Source organism: Taudactylus pleione, unplaced genomic scaffold, assembly GCF_031769625.1.
Source record: "Taudactylus pleione unplaced genomic scaffold, aTauple2 ptg000070l, whole genome shotgun sequence".
Taxonomy (NCBI): domain Eukaryota; kingdom Metazoa; phylum Chordata; class Amphibia; order Anura; family Myobatrachidae; genus Taudactylus; species Taudactylus pleione.
In genome coordinates, this window is record NW_028284472.1 from 14,190,661 (window position 1) to 14,217,344 (window position 26,684).

Below are 26,684 nucleotides of genomic sequence, written 5' to 3' on the forward strand. Positions count from 1 at the left end.
TTCGCACCAGAACATCCAACATACTTTCTGTACCATACCAGGGTTTTACACGTACAGCTCTGCATACGTGCAACAATAAGTTCTTTTTCTGTGTTTGTTCCTTTTGAGTAACATATGCGCAGTGACTGGGTGGTGGCTTATTATTATGGCGTATTATGGGAGTGTCCTATGGCTGGGTTCACAGACGGATAGCCGTTAGTATAGAAGGCTGTGGTCAGACAGAGAAACAGCACTTGCCATAGGGCTGTTGGTGGCGTATTAGGACACACCAGTCGGTACTACAGTGTGCACGGTTGCGGAAAGTGTGGGCGTCTCAGTCCTTGCACATCCGGTCACATGGATGTATAACGGGGAAGGATTGATGACGGGCGACCGGCAATAGACACTTTTGCCCGCAACTCGGAGTTAGGCCCTGTGTTCACAGCCCAGATACTTCTACCGCAGATCAGTTTATTGAAATATGGGTACTCCAAGGGCCAAGGGCCTGGAGAGTCAGGTAAGTTCTAGAGATGGGACACCACAGATGCTGTGAGGCAGTCTACTAGCTACAACCTCTATTTAGGAGCAGGTCATACTTTCCTCCTCTTCCAGAACGTCTGGGAGACTCCAGAATCTTAGGTAACTCTCCCGGACTCTGGGAAGAGCAGGCCAGTCTCCCGGGTTCCACTGCTGCTGGCTGCTGACCACCCATTTCACAAGTCAAGTGGGTGGTCTTAGCGGCTTAATGACGCGATTTGCACTGAATTGCTGCAACATCATGGTTCTACCGCCTACTTTACCAATCGTGACTTTATATAGCGGTTGCAGGGTGACAATGGCACAATGGTAGCACTGCACCCCCTGTACTGCCCGCCTGACTGCCCACTCCTCTGGACCCTCCCAGAAACCCCTGCTGAGAAGTTGGCAGGTATGGAGCAGGTGGGTGATTCATGGATCTGGTTGCACACTATATTTGGGTGCAGGTGGCAAATTGACCACAAGTTAAAATCTTTATATGGTGATTGTTGAGTTTGTGCAAACTTATATCTATTTGTTTTATATGTTCATTATGATTTTGTCACTACAGTACTTTATGATACTCATTATATGTGTTTTAAAAGTTTGTATTGATCGTGCAATCTGTTGGTCACATGATTAGACCAATTGCATTGATTGGTTACTTTGGGTTTAATGGAAGGGGGTACTTCTATGCTTCAATTCTTAATGGATCCCACCCTGAGGATACATTTTGCAGCGCTGAGAGTAAAAATGACCCTTTTGCAATCCTCCATGCATGGAGCTGCAGGTATCTTTGCTGGGTGGGCTCTGACCAAGCCTCCAGTATGTATTGTAATGGATTGTGTGTGCTCCTGCCAGGGCTATGGCTGCCAACCCCTAACAGGAGCAGTTTCACCATCCTCCTGAGTAGACTGTCTGATGTTACTTGATGTGCAGGGCCTTAATGGGAATCTTGATGGCAGAAGGCGGTATGCTGGTAACATAATGTCGTCTGCATGTAGCCTTGCTGTTCATGTGGTATTATTCAGGAATGTCCAGTTTTACCCTCATATCTTCACTCACCTAACCACCCCCTTGACACAGGAGCACTGTGGAGAGCTACTTCCTAGAAGGTAGCTCAGTGGGGAGTAGTGCAATCTTGTGCCACCGCTGGTAGGATCTGCAGTCTAAAACCATGCTGGTGGCTTAGGAACCTGAATCACTGTACTGCAATGTCCAGTATCCCTCCGCTGCAGCTTTAAAAGACTGAAGAGTCTATTTACTAAGCAGTGTTATGGTGCATACACACGGTCAGATTTTTCTTCAGATCTGAACAATAACGATTAAAAAAATCGTTCAATTGTTCATATCTGAAGGAAAATCTGACATATCTGACATATCTGTCAGATGAACGATTTGAACGATGCACGTTCCCGATGGTCAAATAACGATATCTAACATCTGATGTGTTTGCAGTCAGACTTAGACGATTCCATTCATTTTAATGCAGTCAAAAATCGTTCAATTGTTCAAATCGTTCAAATCTTTGGTAAAATCGTTCAAATCGTTCAAACCGTTCAATCGTTCATCTGGCAGATCTGAGAAATCTGACCGTGTGTATGCACCATGAGGAGACAGAGTGAAAAGTGATAAGAAAGTGATAAGGTGCCAGCCAATCAGCTCCCAATTGTCATTTTTCAAACACGGCCTGTGAAGTGACAGTTGGGAGCTGGTTGGCTGGTACCTTATCACTTTCACCCTGTCTCCTAACACTGCTTAGTAAATAGACCCCCTTAGTGGTTTAGTCACCACACGGTATGAGACAACAAGTAGATTAATGTATACTGTATATGGGGTTCATCAGTGCAGAAAAGAAATATTCCAAAAAGTTAATGATTTCCTTTTACATTGGAACGTTGTTATTGTTATTTCAATTTGTGCTGGTATTTACTGCAGTTTTCTATTACATAACCATCTTTTTATATTTTATGATGCTATGTAGCACAATTTTTTTACCCCTCTTCAGCTCTTCTCTTGATCCGTGCTTGTGATTTTCTGTTTGGAAAAAACCTGGTGGAACTCCATGAAATGGGAAGTGTACCAATCACTTACAGGCGGCAGAGGCAGCCATTTTGGGGTTGAAATAAATGGAAAGGCACAGGGCGGCTCCTTAGGGGGTGGGATATGCAAGCACTGGACGCCTCTCAGCTCTGCTACCTCACTGATTTTGGCTGAGATAAATGATGGCTGTCACCAATGTGTGTAGAACGCAGGTAGAGTTTAATGGCTGATGCACAGCAGTGTGCTTAGGGAGGCCAATCCTGGGTGGTTTTTTAAATTTTCAGGATTGAAAAACGTTCAATCCCGGGATTCCCGTGACACCCAGTATTGACTAATGGGACGGGCGGGTATGGAGGAATGGCCGGCCGGTGTGGGGGCTGTGCAGCGTGACCTCTGACATCACGTCACGCAGCGCACAGCCGAGGGGCGGGGCAGCCAGGCAGCGTCTGAGCCAGTGCTGCAGGTGCTCAGCGCTGCCCGGCAAAAAAAAAATACTATGTAACGCCTGGAAACATTAGCCCCGAGATCCTGCCAATTTTAGGCCCAAATCCTGGGATCCCGCCGATCCTGATCCCGGGATTGGCCTCTCTAAGGGGCAGATGTATTAAGCTCTGGGAAGTGATAAAGTGGAGAGTGATAAAGTACCAACCAGTCAGCTCCTAACTGTCATTTTTCAAACAGCCTGTAACATGTCAGTTCAGAGCTGATTGGCTGGTCATTTATCACTCTGCACTTTATCACTTTCCAGAGCTTCATACATCTGCCCCTAAGTGTGCTGGATGATCTAGTGATTTGCAATCACCACCTCACTGCCCTTGCAGCAAAGAACCATTCCCTATGCTGATGGCCAAATTGTTTGTACTCTATTCAGAACTGATGATACCTTGCGCCCTTTATTAACCTTGGGATGAAAAGTTTGTTTAATAGATCTTTCTGTTAAATATTAATATATTCATGCATATTAATTAGGCCATCTTAACAAACCCAAAGAAAACAAACCCATTTTTTTCCCAATAACTCTATAACTGAATAATTTTTTTGGCATTATCTATGAGAGTCCCTGGGGAAAATTTACTAAAAAAAAAAAATGTTTTGGTTGATTTGGACTTTTTCTGTGATATCCGCTGATTTAGCAGTGAAATCACAGGTGAAACACGACTTTAGATGGCAATAGATTTCATTAGACCACCTGAACAAACATGGTATGCTTTGCATTGGCAAGAATAAAAATCACGGATTTACTAAGAATCTTGTTGTCAAACACAAGCGAAATCAAACCAAAATTGCATCAGAATATAAGAAATAAATAGACCGGCCTGTGAGTGGCGGGTTTGTCCGAACAGTCTGATCTGTGCAGGCTTTGCTGTGTTAAACAAAACCCAAACACAATTGGGTGCTGTGGCTTTGAATAGGGTTCTAAATCTGTAATCCACATGCAGCTCTCTGAGGGGTGGCTAACCCCTAGAGAAGGAAAAACCAAAATTGCAACAGAAAGAGCGCAATCGGATATACCAAATTATTTCGTAAATATTAAAAAGTGTAGTAATATCTATTGACAATAAGAACATCTACAGTATACAATGAATCATAATTGAAACAAATTGAAACATTGCATCTAAATACATATATCCAAGACACTGACATACTGAGGTTTAAGACCGTAAACAAGTAATATACAGTATCAGAGGATATCACATAAGTCTTATTTAATAAGAATCTGGGGAGAAACCCCCCCCCAAAAAGGTATGAAATAATGCGTCTGAATTGTTCTCCAATGTATAAATAATTAACATCCATGCACCGATGTGCAATAGCTTAAAATATTAAAGTTCCATGCGGATAATGAAAGAACAGTACCAATTTAATCCAAAAGTTATTAAATAAGACTTATGTGATACCCTCTGATATATTATTTATTTACGGTCTAAACCTCAGTATATATAATCAGTGTCTTAGATATATGTATTTAGTTGCAATGTTTCAATTTGTTTCAATTATGATTCATTGTATAGATGTTCTTATTGTCAATAGATATTACTACACTTTTTAATATTTATTAAATAATTTAGTGTATCTGATTGCGCTCTCTTCTGTTGCAACTTTGCTGTGTTATAGTGTAAAGGGGTTTGATTTGTAAAAAAAATAACTGCCTCATATCCAGCGATTATTTTAGAAGTCAGACACGATTTTTAGTAAATTTACACCAAGTTACACTCCTGGCCCTGAGACCTATTGAGGTCTCCTGTGTCCTTCTTACAGTATGGTGCCCAAAATTGTGCCCAATACTCAACTAATGACTTATACAGCAATAACACTGTAATGTTACAAGGAACAGTCTCACATCAGTGGACAAGACCTTTTTTTGGCAACATATTGACTAATGGACACTGAGAATGTTATCTGCAACTGGTCTACACCCAGACACCTCTGTCCTTTAAGTCGTTATTGAAATAGGAACAGGATACTTGCATCGAGCCCCGGCTCAGGTCTACTGTAAGATCGGAACTCTAATTTAAAAACTGGATCTCAGGTTTTGGATTGCATGTAAACAGGTCCAAAGTACACGATTTTAGCAGTCCAAAACCAAAACTGAATCCAAACCAAAACACTTGAGGGTGGTTTTGCCAAAACCAAAACACAAGGGTCTGCATACATCTCTAATAGCCCTTTTACACATAGCCTAAATACCCAGGTTTCTGCTGGTGCACACACACCGACCTGGGTCTACACTATGTGTGAAAGGTAGCAGGGTTATTCCCAGGCATGACCCGGGTCACCTCTAGTCTGAACGGCATAACCCGAGTCGCAATAACCCATGTCATGCCTAAAAGGCTCTGACTGGCCGGCTCAGTGGCTCTTGGAGATGACATCATCTTCAAGCGTCCATTGCTGCATTTGCTGCCTTACGGAAGGCCCGAAACACTGCAGGACCCGGGACTGGTGTGAAGGGTCACGACCAGGGAATAACCCGGGTCGTCTCCCATGTGTAAGAGGGCTAGCCCGGCTTCAACCCATGCTCAGTGTCCCGACTCCGAGCCAGGTTGAAGCTGGACTATGGACCTCATTCAGAGGCGGTCGCAAGAAGCGATCGCTCTCTCTGAATGAGGGCGGGCGCTTCTTTTTTTTTTTGGTGCAGCCTCCTGGTTGCAAGCTAAGCTGTGGGTTACCACCCACAGCTTTGCTAGCGACCAGGATGATGGTCGCGATGGTGATCACCATCGGGGCTTGCGACAAAACCCTAAGGTTGGGTCTGGGCAGCCGCAAGCCCCAGGGAGCTTTCTGCTCTGATGGAGCAGGAAGCTCCCCACTGACATCACTGATGATGTCAGTGCGACCACCCACAAAACGGTAGGCGTTCCTTAAGGAGCGCCTCCATTTTGGAAACCACCCCCCTGGCCCGCCTACAAAAAGGGGCGAGCTGTCTATCAACATCGACAGCCGCCCCTTTTGTAGCGAGCTTCGGAGCGAGAGAGTTTGTCTCGCGCTCCGGGGCTTGCGCACGTGCAGTGCGGCCGCTGCTCATGCGCAGGGCTACCCATCAACCCGGTTGCGAGCACATTGGTGCTTGCGACCGGGTCTGAATGACCCCCTATGTCTGAAAGTGGTAAATTACTGCATTATTGCTCTTGGAAAGCTAAACTACTGTACATCTTCCATCCCACGTCCTTCATACACTTCACTGGTGCTTTAAGAGTTCATGATAATATGTAGAGGTATGATCTTTGTGGATGGCAATGACAAGAATAAAAGTTAATATTCTAACAATTGAGGATTATAACAAAGTGTTAGTTAGTAGTTTATGGCCAATTCACTAAATCAAGATAAAGGTAATTGTGTCCATACTAACTGTAAAAATAAAAACTGGTTGACCTGAAACTGCTATTTGTGCAAAGTCCAAATAACTCTTATAAGTTGCTCTGGAGGGACCGCGCCAGTGAGTCTTCCCCGCTGAGACACAATGATGTCCGCAGCGATCCTCAGGCTCAGCTGCCTTGCCATTTTATTTGTGACCCTATCAGCTTTAACGGTAAGCGTAGGGTGGCTCAGTCAGTGTGATCGTGGGGTCTGAGCCCCAGAGAGAGATAAAGTGGACGGAGATAAAGTATCAACCAATCAGCTCCTTGCTGTCACAGGCTGTGTTTGAAAAATGACAGTTAGGAGCTGATTGGTTGGTACTTTACCTCCATCCCCATAGACCCCTGTATTTCTTAAATCCATTTAGCAATGCAGTCAATGTAATCTGATTTTAAATTTGGCCCAGGCTACCAGCCGTGGTGTAACCACAAGATCCAATATGCCACAGGTTGCCTACCTGCATGAAATCAGGATTTCCGGGCAGGTTTGGACCTTGTAGTTGTACTACTCCTTGTCAGCCATATATTTTATATTACTGCAATATTATTGTTTTTAACAACAAATTTGACCTTTTTTCTACAGATCAAACCGCGGCCAAATTTCGCTGGTAAGACGAAAACAACAACTCCAAAATACAGTATATTGCCTTTGTCTATGCCATTGATGCACCATATACACAGATACCTATCCTCTGGTGTGTGTATATAGATGCACAAATATATATGATATGATGCCACGGATAATGCATTATGTTAACTGTTCTTTTCCCCCAACAGATAATGTCGGAGACTTTATAGACATCCCTGACATTAATAGAGGTAAGTGATCCATACTAGTCCCACCCTCTCGGGCCTGTTTGGTTTCATAGGCGCTGAGTAGTGTTTGTGACAGTTTCAGGGGCTTGGTAATGAGATAATTGCCCCGGGCTCATTAATGTCCTCACTGATCAGGAGCTGGTTATTGTATTGCTGATTTATTTTGTATAGCGCACGCAGCTTTTCAGGGCGGTAAAGTGGGGTGTGCCGTACAGGGCTGAGTGCAAGTGAGCCAGAATATCTGCCTCTTTGTTTGCATTGAACTAAGGCCTGATTTACTGCAATAGCGATAACGCACACAGTCCAACTGCGATAGTATGCTAATCCATTGCCGTCGCAGCACTACATAAGGACGCTCACTTTACCTTACACACATCCATAATGTTCAGCAATATAGCGAAACCATCGCAGCCTCACGCACACTTGCGCAAGCTCTGACCGTACTCAGGAATTGCTAACATCAGCGCACGCTATGATTCCTCAGGCTGCGTACGGCATCGCAGTGGATAATTTATGCACGCCCTTATAACAGCGTTCAAACGCACTGGCACGCCTGCTTTTCCCCGTCACCACCCACCAACGGCACTTCCTGTCAATCACTCTGCCATGGGTCTGTGTAGTCACTGCGATCAGGGTCCCGATCGCAGTGGCCGGTTTGCGTACTGCAATGCATACTCATGTGCAGTACGCAACAATCGGCCGATTGTGGGCGTATTAGCAACTATGATCCAAGCTGAATAACACCCTACTGCGGCCCGGGTACACCCCACTACAGCCTGGGTACACCCCTTCAGCCATAAGTGTAGATGTGATTGATATGCATATGAATTTGCGTCACCTGTGCTTCCTGTACTTCACTTGTACAATCTAATGTTTGGGAGACACCGTAGATAGACCCAAGAGACAATGTGACCTGTCTGGTGACGCCAGGAAATGGCGTTGGGATCCAAACTGGTGTCTGAAATCTCCAAACCTTAGATCATGCCCCAACAACCGGGCTGCACCTCCTCCCATTTAATTTAATACCAACTGTAAGGAGGCGATTCACTAAATCTTGGAGAGAGATAAAGTGGAGGTTTCCCATAGCAACCAAGCAGCTACTAATTGTCATTTTACAGGCTGTGCTTGAGAAATGACAGTTAGAAGCTGATTGGTTGCTATGAGAAACCTCCACTTTATCTCTGTCCATGATTTGATAAATCTGCCCGTAAGTTTTGCACCTGCTCTTTTGCATGACGTTGCTCCTGCTTGGCACGGCATGCTGAGTCTTTTGGTTCAGCCAAAGCTGGAGAAACACAGATGGTCATGTTACCATGACCAGAAAGAGCAGATTTGTGACCTGACATCGAACCGTAATGCCAAACGGGCTGGTGGCGTGAGAGGGGTGGGCTGGAGGAGAAGGGGCAAAGAAAAGGAAATAGCCTCAGTTTATAGTATGTATATTATGTGTATACTGACATAAGTATGTGTGCGGAGTCACTTTTTTTTTTGTATAATGTACTTCAGGCAAATCACCAACAATTATATGTTGGAATACTTTAGTTATTATACCCTATGTTCCATTCTCTAATTAGGCCAGAAACTGTTCCAGGGAGACATCATGCTGCCGGTGAGTACTGAACTTGGTAAATTGGCAATATGGTTATGAATGAGGGTTATTTGGGGTCACGAGCAGCGTTGGGGTGCAGGTTATTGCCAGCCTCAGAGAACGTTGTATAACCTGCTGCTGCAAGCCTATGCATGTAATTCCGCTGTACAGTATGATAAATAATTTGGTTCCCCAATCTGTCCATTGTACAACAAATTGCTGTACATGTGTTGTGATCCCTCGCCAAGGCGTCGTCGTGCTGTCTATATCCGGGTGAACGTGCAGCACAATATTATCACTCTGCTACTGAGCTGCTGCCTGTTGTATACGGCCCTAAATGTCACTGAACTGTTTACTGTCAACAGAAAGAAAGGAACGCTCTACGAGATGAAAACTATCGGTGGAAGTTCCCTGTTCCCTATATATTGGCTGATAACTTGGGTAATAAATCTGTTATTCTACTTATTTACAGAATAATTTAAATAAACTGAAAATTATTTTCTTTCTCTCTCTCTTAACCTTCTCTCTTTCTCCAGTACATAATATTATTATTATTATTATTATTATTATTATTATTATTATTTTATTATTAATATTATTATTATTATTACTATTATTGTTATTGTTATTATTATTAGTAGTAATATTATTTTTATTACTATTATTATTAATATTATTATTAGTATTATTATTATTACTATTATTATTAGTAGTAGTAGTAATATTATTTTTATTACTATTATTATTATTATTATTATTATTACTATTATTATTAGTAGTAATATTATTTTTATTATGATTATTATTATTATTAATAACAATATGTAATTTAAATGACTCAAAGGATGTTTAGACCTAAGCTGTTTTCTCTTTGTGTTTTAGACCTGAATGCTAAAGCAGTCATTCTCCATACTTTTGAAATGTTTCGTGTTAAATCCTGTGTGGATTTTAAGCCTTATGAGAGAGATTCTACATTTATACACTTTCAGAAGTTTGGGGGGTAAGTCACTGACCAGGCAGACATTTCCTCTGCTGCCACTAGTCCCAGTTTTAGTTCTGCAGTCCTGATTTTCAACCTCAATAGGGGTCCACAACTAGGGCTTCATTTGGAGTCACACGTATAAGCGCGCACAGCAGCGCCTATTGGCGGTCGTCCGTCTGTGACTTTATGCGGATGCCGCTACAAACTGCTTCCCTTGTGTACATCTATGCGGTTGAATGTGGATCCGGGACTTTTAGCATCAGTGCACGCTGTAATACTGATTGGTGCGTCCTTTTTGCAAACATCAGTTTAATGGCACTACAGAATCGAAATTCCCCTATTAAAAGCATATACAACCCCTCATTTGCTGAGCGAAAAGTTTTGAACCCCCACAAAATATATATATATTTTTTTTGGGGATAAAGCACTGTCCTATCCCCAGATTGTGTGAAGCCATCTCTATAGGTTTTTTTGTAAAAAACAAAAACAACAAAAACATATTGCTAACCAGCAGTAGGCCTTTGAGCCAAGACGGGTAGCGGAAAATTCAGAGGTTAGGGCACACAAAGAGCGTGAGGTCCCCTCAAATTTTTACTAACAGGCTGGAATCACTAGGTAAGTGAAAAAGAAAAATGAACCCATACCTTCTGTGTGGAACCAGCCCCGTTCTCATAGCACTAGGTCTATTCAGCTAACCTCTGATTAATAAAGGAAAAAATAATAATATTGTTCTCTACTAACACACTACAGGCTCAAGCTAGCCCTATCATGCCAAATTTAAATGGTTGCCAGGGCATGCTGGCACTTGGAGAACAACAATTTCCAGCATGCCTGCCAGGACCTGCAGTGCGACTGTAAGAAAAAATATAAAAAAATACACATACTTGGGGCTGATGTATGAAACTCTGGGAAGTGATAAAGTGGAGAGTGATAAACGACCAACTAATCAGCTCCTAACTGTCATGTTACAGGCTGTGTTTGAAAAATGACAGTTGGGAGCTGAGTGGCTGCTGGTTTATCACTCTCCAGTTTATCACTTTTCAGAGCTTAGTACATCTGGCCCAATGTTCCCATCTGTATTACTCACATATCCGAATGGAATTATTCCTCTTTGGTCCATGTAGGCATCCCAGGGTAGCCTGCCCATCCATACAAGCTTCCTGCTACCAGGATTTAAATTTGTATAGTGTGATTTCTATTTATTTATTAATTTTACAGATGCTGGTCCTATGTGGGTGACTGGCATACTGGGCAAAACCTTTCCATCGACACTGGTTGTGACCATAAGGCCATTGTGGAACATGAAATTCTTCATGCACTGGGATTTTATCACGAACAGTCCCGAACTGACCGAGATGACTACGTTCAGATCTGGTGGGATCAAATTTACAGCGGTCAGTTTATTTTATAAGTCTCCCTATCACTTACACACGGTACAGACAGGAATGTTGTGAGCTGAACCATTATTCATGGGAGTCAATACACCAGGAAACAGAGGCATCACTGAGGCATGAGGCATAAAGGTTTTTCTTAGAAGCTGTTCTTATTAAATATGTGCATACAGTGATATTAATAATTAAATATATATCTATTTTTCAGCATCATTCTACTGTATTCTTGTGTGCATGATTATTAGTGATTATAAGGATTATCACATGAGTTACAGTAAGGGGTAAATTTACTAAGAGTCGTTTTGGTCCCGATTTGTCTCGTTTTTAAACTCGGATAGAATCGTTAAAAAACGGCTGTTTTTTTTCACTTAAAAATTTGGAATTTAACAAACTACCGGTTTTGACAGGATCGAGTTGTCTGATGGTGTATTTGATCAATCCTGTCCGTGTTGAAGCCCCGAGTTCCCTGTCAACTTTCTCTCCCTAACAAGCAGCCTACACATACTGTATCAGTGAAATATGTGCAGGCTGCTTGTTTTTAAAAAAAAAATGTTAAGGGTTATTTAAAAAAAAAATAAAAAATTGACGTGGGGTCCCCCCCTAAAAGCATAACCAGCCCCGGACTGGTCAGCCAGGCGGCCGGCACCCGTACCCCCACTGTAAAATAAATATTTAAAAAAAGACAGCACACACACTGTAAATAGTACAGCTTTATTACATACAGTTTTAAAACACAGTTTTCTTTGTTAAACATACACAAATCACATGGATTTGTGTATGTTTGATGGAAACTCGCAGCTCAGGAGGTGGTGCATTTCTAACGTCTATTTTAGTCCCCGATTTGGCTGCAAAAACGTCCGCATAGAGCAAAACGAATAATGGTAAATTCCCGATTTAGGCTGAAGTGAATGTAATTGTAAAGTACTATCGATTTGAGCCGATGGTGTATTCATTTCTAGTGACAAAAACAGCCGAATTTGTGGCATCAAAACACCCGATTTTAGCCCCAAAAGATGCAAAAATCACCCGAGTTTAATAATAGTCAATTCCTGATAAGCAAAAAAGTGATATTTCACCCGAGATAGCAATCTCAGACCAACACGAATCTTAGTAAATTCACCAGTAAGAGACCATTGCAAATTACAGTTGAACACTTGGGTATAAATAACATAGAAACACTTTGTACATATTGGCCCTCATTCAGAGCCGCTCGTTAGCGGCAGTACGCTCGTTCCGAGCGATGTTTGCACATCTGCGCATGCGTACGGTTTTTAGTACGCATGCGCGAACCAGTCAGTGCGGCCAAAAATCGTTGGTACGCAATATAGCGAGTGCCTGCTATTTTGAATGACAGAATGAGGCGTATGTGGGTGGTAACAGGGGAAGGTGCTTGAAAACGGGGAGTGGAGATCCGAACGCAGGCGTGCTTAAAGGTCAAAACGGGCGTTTTATGGGTGTGTATATTTAAAACAGCAGCGTCATTGTTCACGTCACTGGGTTATTTTATAGCCAGAACTGCTCGCAAATTTGTGGTAGCAAACACCAACCACAAGAATAGCGAGCAGTTCATACGCTGGTCGATGTACTCGATTAATCTAATAAATAGCGGACATGACGTAGGATGCGAGCGGCCAGGGGGCGTTTTTAACAAATAAACGAGCGTATGTTTTGCTCGCTCGTTCAGACTTAGAGGTGTGAACAGACTACAATGTGCGTACGGATCATTTGAATAGCCACCCCTTGTTTTTAAACGAACGACCGCAAATAGCGAACGGCTCTGAATGAGGGCCATTGTTCACAAAATTTTCTTGCTTAAGCAAATAAAGAAGACTCCTTTGTGGGGCACTCTTAAATCAAAATTATTCTATGTATCAAAATAATGCGAAATGATGATTAAATTAAAATATAAAATTTTATTAGTATACTCGTAAAATATATGGGAAATAAATACAAAAAATTAGTTATTTCCTAAAAGAACGGCGAATATGATCACAAAAAAATTCCTAAGAGAAAATTCAATATCCTAATGGAATAAATAAGGAATAGGTATCTCTAAATCACAAACACTAGCTGCGTATATTAAATTGTAGAATTAATTGTATACATACAAATTAAATGGGAAGAAAGTATGTAATTAATATGGTCCTAAATAAGATATACATGTGTCATAAACGCAGACAAAATCAATACACGTATGAACCAATAATCATCTCCAAGATTAAACACATATGCAGAGAATTGCCATTATCCAATATGTAATCATAGGTAGTTATTGCCAAAATAACAAGGTGAGACAAAAATTACACATATACATAAACAAACACACACATATATACATATACTGTAGTATGGATATATATCCGAATTCAATTAATCATATATAACAAGTAATATCTGAGGGATATAAGTGAACAGCAAATTAAGCTAGTTCAAACAACGTGGTTCACCTGTAGTGTTTTTACATTAGTTATAAGTGTGTAGTTATAATGTGCATTTAATTTATATGAGCAATCACAGAATCATTGTCACCAAAATTCATATATCCCCAGAATAAAGAGAATATAGGGGTTATAGTGTAAACTGAATGCTTAATAAAAAAATATATATATAATTGTCCTTTCCTTACATATTGTCAAGTGACTTAAATAAGGTAAATAAAAATACATTTGTTTAGTACGCCCCGGCTTCGCATGGGAGCAATTTTGAATATACATCGATAGTCTTTTTTTAATCGAGGTCTTATAATATTTCCTTGTAGACGTCAACACGAATAGATTTAGTTTTGACGTGAGACGAAAATGGGCCACATAAAGTTGTCCATGAGTAAAATAGTCTCCGTGTAGGTCAGCTCCAGCCACGTTAGTGTCCATCCCTGTGCTTTATTTATGGTCATGCCAAAGCCGACTCTTACCGGGAATTGGACTCGTTTGAAATTACAGAATCATTTTTCACATATAGTAAATTAACTAGGAACGGTAGAAAACAGGGAAAATCTGAAATTTTGTATCAATGAACAGGTTTAAAATAAAGTCCATTGTTATCGTTATCGTGATATATTTTTAACGGTTTAGGAAGCATAGGTCAAGAAAGCGCTCGGACGTCCGTTTTTTCATTGACTTGCGTCACTAAAATCGTCACCGCTCAGCTCCCTTTTGTCATACATTAATGTGTCATACACCGAAATGTTCTGCGACATATGCTCTATATAATAGTGACAACTGCATTAAAATCCATCTAGTGGTTCTCGAGATTAACTTGAACACACAGATAGACGCCTACCAGGGACTTTATTTTACATTATGTATAGATTTAAAAATGCTTATGTCCATTACGGTCATTTAACTGTGGATTCATTGGTGCAGGTATGGAACACAACTTCAACACGTATGACGACAATTTTATCACTGACCTAAACACACCATATGATTATGAGTCTGTTATGCATTATGGTCCCTTCTCCTTCAACAAAGACCAAAATATTCCAACCATCACCACCAAGATCCCTGCATTCAATGACATTATAGGACAGAGGCTGGACTTCTCCGAGATAGACCTGGACCGTCTGAACCGGATGTACAACTGCAGTATGTATCACCAGAGCTTATCTATCTATCTATCTGTCTGTCTGTCTGTCTGGGGTCCGAGCGCCCCTGGCAAAGTAATGGACTGGCGCCCCCCCCCATATTTTCTGAATTACTCTGTACTTATAACGTCTCTACTGCCAACCCTCCTTCTGTATCCCCAGCCAACCCCTATGTTTTATCAGCCAGCACCCCCTTCTGTTTCTTCAGGCAGCCCCCTTTTTGTCTCCCCAACACCCCGTCCTGTCTCCCCAGCCATCCCTCTCCTGTCTCCCCAGCCCCACGATCCCACAAGGTCCGGGCAGCCGCCATCGATTGCTGGCGGCGTCCTGGTACATAGAATAAATAAAGTTTTTTTTTTTTTTAACAAGGCACGCGTGACGTAATGTGCGCCTCATTGCAGCAGGCACTGAGGAGCCGCCGAGCCACTGGCTGAAGTTGGTAAGTATTTGTGGGCTGCGGGGGGCCGTGGCTGGATGGTGGGGGCCAGGGACTGGAGCCAGGAGCTGAATGCGGGGGGCCAGGGACTAGAGCAGGGGGCTGGATCCGCAGGGCCTCATCGCTGCTGCTGCTGCACTGAGGAGCCGCCGAGCCACATGGGCGTACCTGGGACTACAGTCCTCACGGCCCTGTCTTGATTCTACCCCCTGGCCACTTGTGGCACCCCCGGATGGCGCCCCCCCTTGGCCAGCGCCCCTGGCGAGTGCCATCCTGGCCAATGGGTACATACGCCCCTGCTATCTATCTATCTATCTATCTATCTATCTATCTATCTATCTATCTATCTATCTATCTATCTCATATCTGTTTATCGCATATCTATCTATCTCATATCTATTTATCTATATATCTATCTCATATCTATCTCATATCTATCTATCTATCTATCTATCTATCTATCTATCTATCTATCTATCTATCTCATAGCTATCTATCTATCTATCTATCTATCTCATATCTATCTATCTATCTATCTATCTATCTATCTATCTATCTATCTATCTATCTATCTATCTATCTATCTATCTATCTCTCTGATATCGTTCTGTGGCTACTTTTCCTCTTGGAATCTTTTTTGTAATTGAAGATGAAATGTAATATCCAGCTAACGTGCGCTGTCTCTCTGCAGCTGCCCCTCTGCTACTCTTGGACCAGTGCTCGTTTGAGTTCATCAACATTTGTGGCATGGTCCAAGGAACCACTGATGATGAAGACTGGATCCATGTGCTGAGTACTTCAGAATCATTTGCTGACCACACCTTAGGTGGACGCTGCAGAGGTAACAATTACCGTCTTCTAAAACTGCTGCGCCTGTCACATACTGTTCGTATACCCCTCAAGACCTTCGTGCAAAGGCCATGTGTTATGACTTAACAGCAGGCATAAATACACATTGCGCACTCACTGCTCTAGTCAAGGGTCGATTGCCACACTGACAAATAATTAGTCAGATGAATGTACAATATCAATGTTTGCCAAATTCAGATTATGTCAAAGTATATTTAAAAGTGGACTATGAACTCACCAGTAAAATATTTAAAGAACCATTAATAGAAGAAATGACTATAACTTATTCAATTTCACCTAAGACTTGTGATATATATATATATAGTTAGGATTTGGAATTTATAGCAGGACGGGATACGTTCAGTACCCGTAAATGCTGGTACTTAAGGAGCGTACACACTAGACCAGGGGTTCCCAACCACGGTCCTCAAGGCACACTAACAGTCCAGGTTTTAGGTATAGCCATACTAGAGCACAAGTGACTTAATTAGTACCTCAGATATTTTGATTTAACCATCTGTGCACAATCATGGATATCACTAAACCCAGGACTGTTAGTGTGCCTTGAGGACCGAGGTTGGGAATCACTGCACTAGACGATATGCTCCCTGAGCGATATCATCCAGTGTGTCCCCGGCAGGGTGTGCTCAATGTCGTTCATGACATTGAGCACAGCCACTGAACGACATCATTAACGATATTGTTCAGCGCCGGGCTATTTCCCCCATTCCTCAACAAGCAGCAACCTGATGACATCGTCAGGTTGGCCTGCATTTTTACTCGATGAACGATAATGACGAATGACCCGCGGGAACGCGTGCCGTCGTTATCGTTCATCGTTTTGATGTTAAAAATGGCCGAGAAAGTGGACGACTGAACGATAACGATATCGTTATCGTTTAGTCATCCACTTTAATCGCCCAGTGTGTACGCACCTTTAAAGTACCGGAGCTGGAATCCCGACACCTGTCGGGTTGGGGGGGAGGGTTAGCGTTAGGGGAAAGGGTTAGGCATTAGTTGACGGTTATGGTTAGGCAGTGAGGGGAGAGGGTTATGTTTAGGGACCGTGACTGCACTGGCTACAGTGTGACTGGAGGTGACTTCCCATAGGAAGCACCACCTGCTAATCACGCACAGGACAGGCAGCCCCAGGGGGGAAGTATCTTCTCCTCCTAGGTCTGCCAGTCCGGGCTGCGATTGGCAGAGAACGGCTTCCATTGGAAGCCGCTGCTCTGCCTTTTAGGCAGTCCTACAGGGCTTCTTGGGGCTGCAAACAATGCATTCCGCAGAAAGTGGTGTTATGCGCATGCGCCGCTCATGCGCCTGCGCTGGTCCCGGCGTCTCCCAGATCCATTGCGCAGGCGCCGGGAGCTGGCCAGCCACAGCCAGACTAGCAGCAGCGGCAGCCCCCCTCAGGTAAGTGGGCAGGAGCCGCTACTAGTTAGGATGCCAACCGTCAGCTGTCGGTATCCTTACCCTGTTGGCGTGCTGGCATTGGGATTTTGACCGGGATGGGTAGCAGGATATGTATGCTCATATGCCGTCCTTCTGGCCTGCAATAATATATGTGGCCCTGAATCACTTACGTGTAACATATATCGGTGCTGTCTGTATGGACAACATACATGAGATAGATGTACTGTAGTCTCTAGACAGCTGTAATTTACTTCCTTAAAGGCATTTGGAAGAGCACCTAAAGAAAAGGGCTGACCTTTAGGCAATGCCATTCTGTTTTACGTATGCATCACGAACTACTACAAACAATAACGCATGGACAACTCTTTTAATGCAGGCTCTGGATACTTTATGCACTTTAAAACCAATGCTGGACCTATTGGTAAGACCGCACTCCTGGAGTCCCGAATTCTGTACCCCAAGAGGACAGAGCAGTGTCTACAGTTCTTCTACAAGATGGATGGGAGCCCCCGGGACAAACTCTCCATTTGGATCCGCTCAGACGATGGGACTGGGACAGTTAGAAGGATGAAAAAAATTGAAACAATTCAAGGTATGGTGATTTATTTTTTTATTTTCTGTAGTTTGTGGATGGACGCTCCATAGACAAGTCTTCCAGAGATGTAAGAAGTGTTGGCACCCCACAGCCAGTGGCACTTCTTCAGGGCCACCCAGTCCCTTGGACGCTTCGGACACGCACTCTGCAGCCTGTAGAGCTAATGGGGGGCATCCACTAGACGATTTTAGCAGGCGATTCAACGATAAAGATATCGTTATCGTTCAATTGTTTAAAAATCGTTTAAAAATCGTTTGCAAATCGTGCAGTAATTGTTTCTAACAATGCACGATGCGCGCTCCCGCTGGTCGTTTTATCGTCTCCTCCATCGACTGAACATGCAGGTCAATTTCACTTGATTGTTTACAAATCGTTTACATATCGTTTACACATCGTTCACACTGAACGATAAAACGATGAACCACTATCTGCCCACTATAGCTGAAAGCTCTCAATCACATAGTTTATCGTTAGATCTTTTGCAAATCGTTTGCAAATTGTTCAGAGTGGAAGATCAAATTTCAAGGGAAACTTCAAGGGAAAATCGTTAAGAGGTTGGACAGGGAGTAGATCGTCTAGTGGATGTGCCCCATAACTGCTCTACTTAATTGTGCTGGTGGTTCTGCCCTCTTAGTGTGACATCATGATGTCATGGGTTAGGGGGAGTGTCCCACTGCAACATGGAAGAGCTCACTTGTCAACCTTTCTTCCTGAGACCGCGGTTACCAGTGTGGAAGGCAAAGGCAGCGCCATCATGGCTCTATTCGCTGAGAATCACAAAGGGGCCTATTCATCAAATGATAAATGGCCCGATCAGGGCCATTCATCATCAGGGGTCTGATAGGACCCCCTAATATTCAGCAAACTCACGAGAACAAACGCCGTCTTCAGACGGCACTTGCTGCTATAGCCCTACTCCTTCCTATGGGAAGGAGTTCCGTGGATGCAAAGAGGGATGCAAAGAGGGATCCGAGCGGATACCTTCACCGCCTTCTCACGGACTCAATAGCGGCTATGCGCATACGTGACCTCGGGTCATGTATGCGTAGCCGGGCCGATGGGGAGGAGGTAATTAACGCAGCTACAGTAGTAGCTGCGATATTAACCGATCATGAATTGCCCCGGTGTAATCTATCCCCCGCGGTGAGTAGGATACTTAAGTATCCCTCGTAGCGAGTTCAATAATCATACGTCCTCCGATGATGAATAGGCCCTATATTCACACTAGGAAGTGAGCAGACTTGAGGAGGGAGACTATGTAAAACTACAGATCGCGAGTGCGCAGTGAGACTTTCCTTTGCTTTTTTCGCAGCAGCTGAACTGTTTGAACATCGACGTAGAGTACAGCTCTGAATCACGCCCTTAGTTAATAAAATGTAATCCTTATTCTAATACGGGGTACAGAAGCTAATTGCACATCTTGCAATGTATTCTAAGCAGAAGCATTATTCCTATTAAATAATATGGTCTTGTTTCATGGCAAATAATTTACTCCAGAAAACTGTGACGTATTAATTATCCAACAAAATTGTATTCCCCCCCCGACCTTAGGATGTAATGGGCAGCTTTGCCCTGGGCTCTTCTCTACTTTTTTATGTCTACTTTTTTATGTCCTTACTATCTCTTTTTTGTTGTTTATTATGTGATGTTTTTCTTTGGTCTGTGCTGCTGGATTTTAATTTTTCAGTCATCTAGTTTAATTATATTTGTCTTGTTACTTTACTATTGGGGTAAATTTACTAAGAATCGAGATGCCAATCTCGGGTGAGTTTAGGAATGATTCACTTTCAAGATTGGATTAATAACTTACAAAGCCCTTCATGACCTAGGCCCAGGGTACCTGAAGCAGCTTCTGATTCCTTACTGTCCCTCTCGATTACTGCGATCCGTTGACGAAGGACTATTAACAGTACCTAGCATCTCACGGAATTCGTCTGGGGGTCGAGCTTTCAGTTTTGTGGCTCCAACCTTTTGGAACTCACTTCCCCGCACAGTTCGAGAGGCCTCCACTCTAGAATTCTTCAAAAATAGACTCAAGACTTACCTATTCACCCAAGCATTTTACTAATGTCCCTTGTTTAAGCTTCTTTTGTATTTTGTACTGTAAATGTAAAGTACTTTGAGTCCTTTAGGAGAAAAGCGCTATATAAATAATATTATTATTATTATAATTATTATTTTTATTATTTTCATCTTGCAAATTTACTAAAGGCAAAGTCGGGTGATTTAGAGAGAGATTTCTCTCTTCTCACTCGTAAAACTCAGGGGAGATAGTAAACTCGAATCAACTCACCATGGGGACAACTCGGAAGTACTTTTCACATAAAACATGCATCTTTCAAATTTACCAAGAATAGGGATGACAAGCTCGGGAGAGATGACAGCAAACTCTCTGCCAAACTCACTTTTCAAACTATCCACCTCCTGAGTTGCGAGTTTGGCAGAAACATACACAAATCATTGCGATTTGTGTATGTTTCTGCCTGTAAATAGTTATAATAGGGTTATTTTTTTTTTAAAATGACGTAGGGTTCCCCCCCCCAAAAGCATAACCAGCCCCGGACTTGTCAGCCAGTCCTGGTTCCGTAAATTACAGGGAACAAAACGAGTAGGGTTCCACCGTAATTTAGGAACCAGCACCAGGCTGCAGGGCCAGTCCTGGTTTTAAATATAGGGGGAAAAAATTGCATAGGGTTCCCCTATATTTAAAATTAGCACCGGACACAAACCGACCAGGGTGTAATGCCACAGCCAGGAGACCCTATCACCGGGTCCGTAGCATCCAGGGTCTTAAAATAGTGCTTATTTTAACTGCAGGAGTCACATTTCCTGCTGTAATCAGAACCCACCAGACCTGACATTTGTTTTATGTTTCATATCTTTATTCATCCATAACCTTTGTTTTTATTGAGTATATTTACATAAATATATATCATTCACCTATTGCATATGTCTAATGTCCACGGCAGATAGCGTATTCCTGCATCATCTAGTATTTGACAACCTCTCATCCTTTTTGAATCTACAGCATGTTTTTACTGTATGCATTTGGGCTTCTGTTACCATCTGCCTATAATGTTTTGTGTGGTGGTAAATGGTAATGGCCCTGGGCCTGATTCAGAGCCGCTCGTAAGCGGCCGCTCGTTCCCTTCCGAGCGATGTTCGCACAACTGCGCATGCGTATGGGTTGTAATACGCATGCGCGAACCAGTCATTGCGGTTGAAAATTGTGTGCTCGCAAAATAGCGAATGCCTGCTAATTTCAGTGACAGAATGAGGCGTTTGTGGGTGGTAACAGGGGAAGGTGCTTGAAAACGGGGAGTGGAGATTCGAACGCAGGCGTGCCAAACGGTCAAAACGGGCGTTTTAAGGGTGTGCATAATTACTAAAGCAGCGTCATCGACCACGTCACTTGGTTGTCTTTTAGCCTGAACTGCTCGCATGTTTGCGGTAGGAAAATGCTACCACAAGCACTGCGAGCAGTTCAGACGCCTTTCGATGTACTCGATTAATCTAATAAATAGCGGAGATGACGTAGGATGCGAGCGGCCAGGGGGCGTTTTTAAAAAAATAGCGAGCGCATATTTCGTTCGCTCACTCAGACATAGAGGCGTCAACAGACCGCAAAGAGCGAGCGCTCAATTTAAATAGCCGGCCCCTTTTTCTGAACGAGCGAGCGCAAATAGCGTCCGGCTCTGAATCAGGCCCTCTGTTTATTACACCTGCTGCTATTGAGTGCACCAAGCCCTTACTGCATGTCCCGGGACTCCAGCCCTACCATCAGAGCTGTGCTTGTGGAGATAGCTTTCCCACCACAGTGCTGTACGGGCTCGCTACCTGCATTTTTGGAACTGTCTGGTGTCTGTCTAAGAACTGACCCTAAGGCAGGAAGTTTTGTGTGTGCTTGCTAACAATGCCTCCCAGTAGCCAACATAGGATTTATACAGGGGGAGCACAGTAAAGAAAAACTGCTTCAATAAACCTAAAGCAAACACTTGTTTGTACTGTAATTAATTTTTTTTAAATACAGAGCAAATACTGTACAGTTGAGTCCAAAAGTGTTGTTTATTCACGAAGCCTTATCTAGTGATATTAGTAGTATATTTAAAAGTATATTTCAAAGAATAAAAAAAAATGTACACACTAAAATAAAGTTCTACATGAAGTTAGCTGTGTCCCCCACACAGTGTGTGTCTCTGGTATGTTCAGCACTGCAGCAAGTAGGCCTAAAAATATATTTACCATAGTGACAGAAGTTATTCTTTACCATAGTGACAGGAGATCTTCTTTACCATAATAATCGGAGTTATTATATATCATAGTGACAGAAGATCTTCTTTACCATAGTGACAGGAGATCTTCTTTACCATAATAATCGGAGTTATTATATATCATAGTGACAGAAGATCTTCTTTACCATAGTGACAGGAGATCTTCTTTACCATAATAATCGGAGTTATTATATATCATAGTGACAGAAGATCTTCTTTACCATAGTGACAGGAGATCTTCTTTACCATAGTGACACGAGATCTTCTTTACCATAGTGACAGGAGATCTTCTTTACCATAGTGACAGGATATCTTTTTTACCATAGTGACAGGAGATCTTCTTTACCATAGTGACACAAGAACTTCTTTACCATAGTGACAGGAGATCTTCTTTACCATAATGACAGGAGATCTTCTTTACCATAATAATCGGAGTTATTATATATCATAGTGACAGAAGATCTTCTTTACCATAGTGACAGGAGATCTTCTTTACCATAATAATCGGAGTTATTATATATCATAGTGACAGAAGATCTTCTTTACCATAGTGACAGGAGATCTTCTTTTCCATAGTGTCAGTAGATCTTCTTTACCATAGTGACAGGAGATCTTCTTTACCATAGTGACACGAGATCTTCTTTACCATAGTGACAGGAGATCTTCTTTACCATAGTGACAGGAGATCTTCTTTACCATAGTGACATGAGATCTTCTTTACCATAGTGACAGGAGATCTTCTTTACCATAGTGACAGGATATCTTTTTTACCATAGTGACAGGAGATCTTCTTTACCATAGTGACACAAGAACTTCTTTACCATAGTGACAGGAGATCTTCTTTACCATAATGACAGGAGATCTTCTTCGCATAATGACAGGAGATCTTCTTTACCATAGTGACATGAGATCTTCTTTACCATACTGACAAGAGATCTTCTTTACCATAGTGAGAGGAATCTTCTTTACCATACTGACAGGAGATCTTCTTTACCATAGCGACAGGAGATCTTCTTTACCATAATGACAGGAGATCTTCTTTACCATAATGACAGGAGATCTTCTTTACCGCAGTGACATGATATCTTCTTTACCATACTGACAAGAGATTTTCTTTACCATAGTGAGAGGAATCTTCTTTACCATACTGACAGGAGATCTTCTTTACCATAGTGACAGGAGTTATCCTTTACCATAGTGACAGGAGATCTTCTTTACCATAGTGACAGGAGATCTTCTTTACCATACTGACAGGAGATCTTCTTTACCATACTGACAGGAGATCTTCTTTACCGTACTGACAGGAGATCTTCTGTACCGTAGTGACAGGAGATCTTCTTTACCATAGTGAAAGTAGATCTTCTGTACCATAATAACAGGAGATCTTCTATACCATAGTGACAGAAGTTATTTTTTACCATAGTGACAATAGATCTTCTTTACCATAGTGACAGGAGATCTTCTTTACCATAGTTAGAGGAGATCTTTACCATAGTGACAGGAGATCTTCTTTACCATAGTAATGGGCATTATCCTTTACCGTAGTGATAGGAGATATTTAACATAGTAATAGGGGTTCTTTACCATAGTGACAAAAGATCTTCTTTACCATAGTGGCAGGAGATCTTATTTGCCATAGTGACAGGTGTTTTTCTTTACTATACTGTCAGTAGATCTTCTTTACCACAGTGACAGGAGATCTTCTTTACCATTGTGATGGGAGTTCTTCATTACCATAATAACAGGCATTATTTTTACCGTAGTGAAAGGAGATCTTTTTTGCCATAGTGACAGGAGATCTTCTTTACCATAGTAACAGGAGATCTTCTTTACCATACTGACAGGAGATCTTCTTTACCATAGTGACATGAGATCTTCTTTACCATAGTAATGAGAGTTATCCTTTACCATAGTGATGGGAGATCTTTTTTTACCATAGTAATGTGAGTTATCCTTTACCATACTGACAGGAGATCTTTACCATATTGACAGGAGAACTTCTTTACCACAGTGACAGGAGATCTTCTTTACCATAGTGATGGGAGTTCTTCTTTACCATAATAACAGGCATTCTTTTTTACCATGGTGACAGGAGATCTTCTTTGCCATAGTGACAGGAGTTTTACTTTACTATAGTGTCAGTAGATCTTCTTTATCACAGTGACAAGTGACAGGAGATCTTCTCTACCATAGTAATGGGAGACCTTCTTTGCCATAGTGATGGGAATTCTTCTTTACCATAGTGACAGGAGATCTTCTTTACCATAGTGACAGGAGATCTTCTTTACCATAGTGACACGAGATCTTCTTTACCATAGTGACAGGAGATCTTCTTTACCATAGTGACAGGATATCTTTTTTACCATAGTGACAGGAGATCTTCTTTACCATAGTGACACAAGAACTTCTTTACCATAGTGACAGGAGATCTTCTTTACCATAATGACAGGAGATCTTCTTTACCATAATGACAGGAGATCTTCTTTACCATAGTGACATGAGATCTTCTTTACCATACTGACAAGAGATCTTCTTTACCATAGTGAGAGGAATCTTCTTTACCATACTGACAGGAGATCTTCTTTACCATAGTGACAGGAGATCTTCTTTACCATAATGACAGGAGATCTTCTTTACCATAATGACAGGAGATCTTCTTTACCGCAGTGACATGATATCTTCTTTACCATACTGACAAGAGATTTTCTTTACCATAGTGAGAGGAATCTTCTTTACCATACTGACAGGAGATCTTCTTTACCATAGTGACAGGAGTTATCCTTTACCATAGTGACAGGAGATCTTCTTTACCATAGTGACAGGAGATCTTCTTTACCATACTGACAGGAGATCTTCTTTACCATACTGACAGGAGATCTTCTTTACCGTACTGACAGGAGATCTTCTGTACCGTAGTGACAGGAGATCTTCTTTACCATAGTGAAAGTAGATCTTCTGTACCATAATAACAGGAGATCTTCTATACCATAGTGACAGAAATTATTTTTTACCATAGTGACAATAGATCTTCTTTACCATAGTGACAGGAGATCTTCTTTACCATAGTTAGAGGAGATCTTTACCATAGTGACAGGAGATCTTCTTTACCATAGTAATGGGCATTATCCTTTACCGTAGTGATAGGAGATATTTAACATAGTAATAGGGGTTCTTTACCATAGTGACAAAAGATCTTCTTTACCATAGTGGCAGGAGATCTTATTTGCCATAGTGACAGGTGTTTTTCTTTACTATACTGTCAGTAGATCTTCTTTACCACAGTGACAGGAGATCTTCTTTACCATTGTGATGGGAGTTCTTCATTACCATACTGACAGGAGATCTTCTTTACCATAGTGACATGAGATCTTCTTTACCATAGTAATGAGAGTTATCCTTTACCATAGTGATGGGAGATCTTTTTTTACCATAGTAATGTGAGTTATCCTTTACCATACTGACAGGAGATCTTTACCATATTGGCAGGAGAACTTCTTTACCACAGTGACAGGAGATCTTCTTTACCATAGTGATGGGAGTTCTTCTTTACCATAATAACAGGCATTCTTTTTTACCATAGTGACAGGAGATCTTCTTTGCCATAGTGACAGGAGTTTTACTTTACTATAGTGTCAGTAGATCTTCTTTATCACAGTGACAAGTGACAGGAGATCTTCTCTACCATAGTAATGGGAGACCTTCTTTGCCATAGTGATGGGAATTCTTCTTTACCATAGTGATGGGAGTTATTTTTTACCATAGTAATGTGAGTTATCCTTTACCATACTGACAGGAGATCTTTACCATAATGACAGGAGAACTTCTTTACCATAGTGACAAGAAATCTTCTTTACCATAGTAATGAGAGTTATCCTTTACCATAGTAATGGAAGATTTTTACCATAGTAATAGGAGTTCTTTACCATAGTGACAAAAGATCTTTTTTACCAATGACAGGAGATCTTCTTTGCCACAGTGACAGGAGTTTTTCTTTACTATAGTGTCAGTAGATCTTCTTTACCACACTGAGAGGAGATCTTCTTGGAGACCTTCTTTACCATAGTGATGGGAATTCTTCTTTACCATAGTGATGGGAGTTTTTTTTTTACCATAGTAATGTGAGTTATCCTTTACCATACTGACAGGAGATCTTCTTTACCATAGTGACAGGAAATCTTCTTTACCATAGTGACAGGAGATCTTCTTTACCATAGTGCTGGGAGATCTTCTTTACCATAGTGACAGGAGATCTTCTTTGCCATAGTGACAGGAGTTTTACTTTACTATAGTGTCAGTAGATCTTCTTTATCACAGTGACAAGTGACAGGAGATCTTCTCTACCATAGTAATGGGAGACCTTCTTTG

The 26,684-nt window shown here is 41.9% G+C and overlaps 1 protein-coding gene across 1 annotated transcript in view; it reads left to right on the top strand.

Moving 5' to 3' along the window:
- Positions 1-460: 460 nt before the first annotated feature.
- Positions 461-26,684, top strand: part of MEP1A (meprin A subunit alpha) — a 63,133-nt gene continuing 36,909 nt past the window's right edge. The window contains exons 1-10 of the mRNA XM_088467200.1: positions 461-496; positions 6,976-7,000; positions 7,170-7,211; positions 8,783-8,817; positions 9,162-9,237; positions 9,679-9,796; positions 10,997-11,172; positions 14,532-14,753; positions 15,880-16,029; positions 17,830-18,045. Of these exons, the coding sequence (XP_088323326.1) occupies positions 461-496; positions 6,976-7,000; positions 7,170-7,211; positions 8,783-8,817; positions 9,162-9,237; positions 9,679-9,796; positions 10,997-11,172; positions 14,532-14,753; positions 15,880-16,029; positions 17,830-18,045 (1,096 nt within the window). The remainder of the gene's footprint in view (positions 497-6,975; positions 7,001-7,169; positions 7,212-8,782; positions 8,818-9,161; positions 9,238-9,678; positions 9,797-10,996; positions 11,173-14,531; positions 14,754-15,879; positions 16,030-17,829; positions 18,046-26,684) is intronic.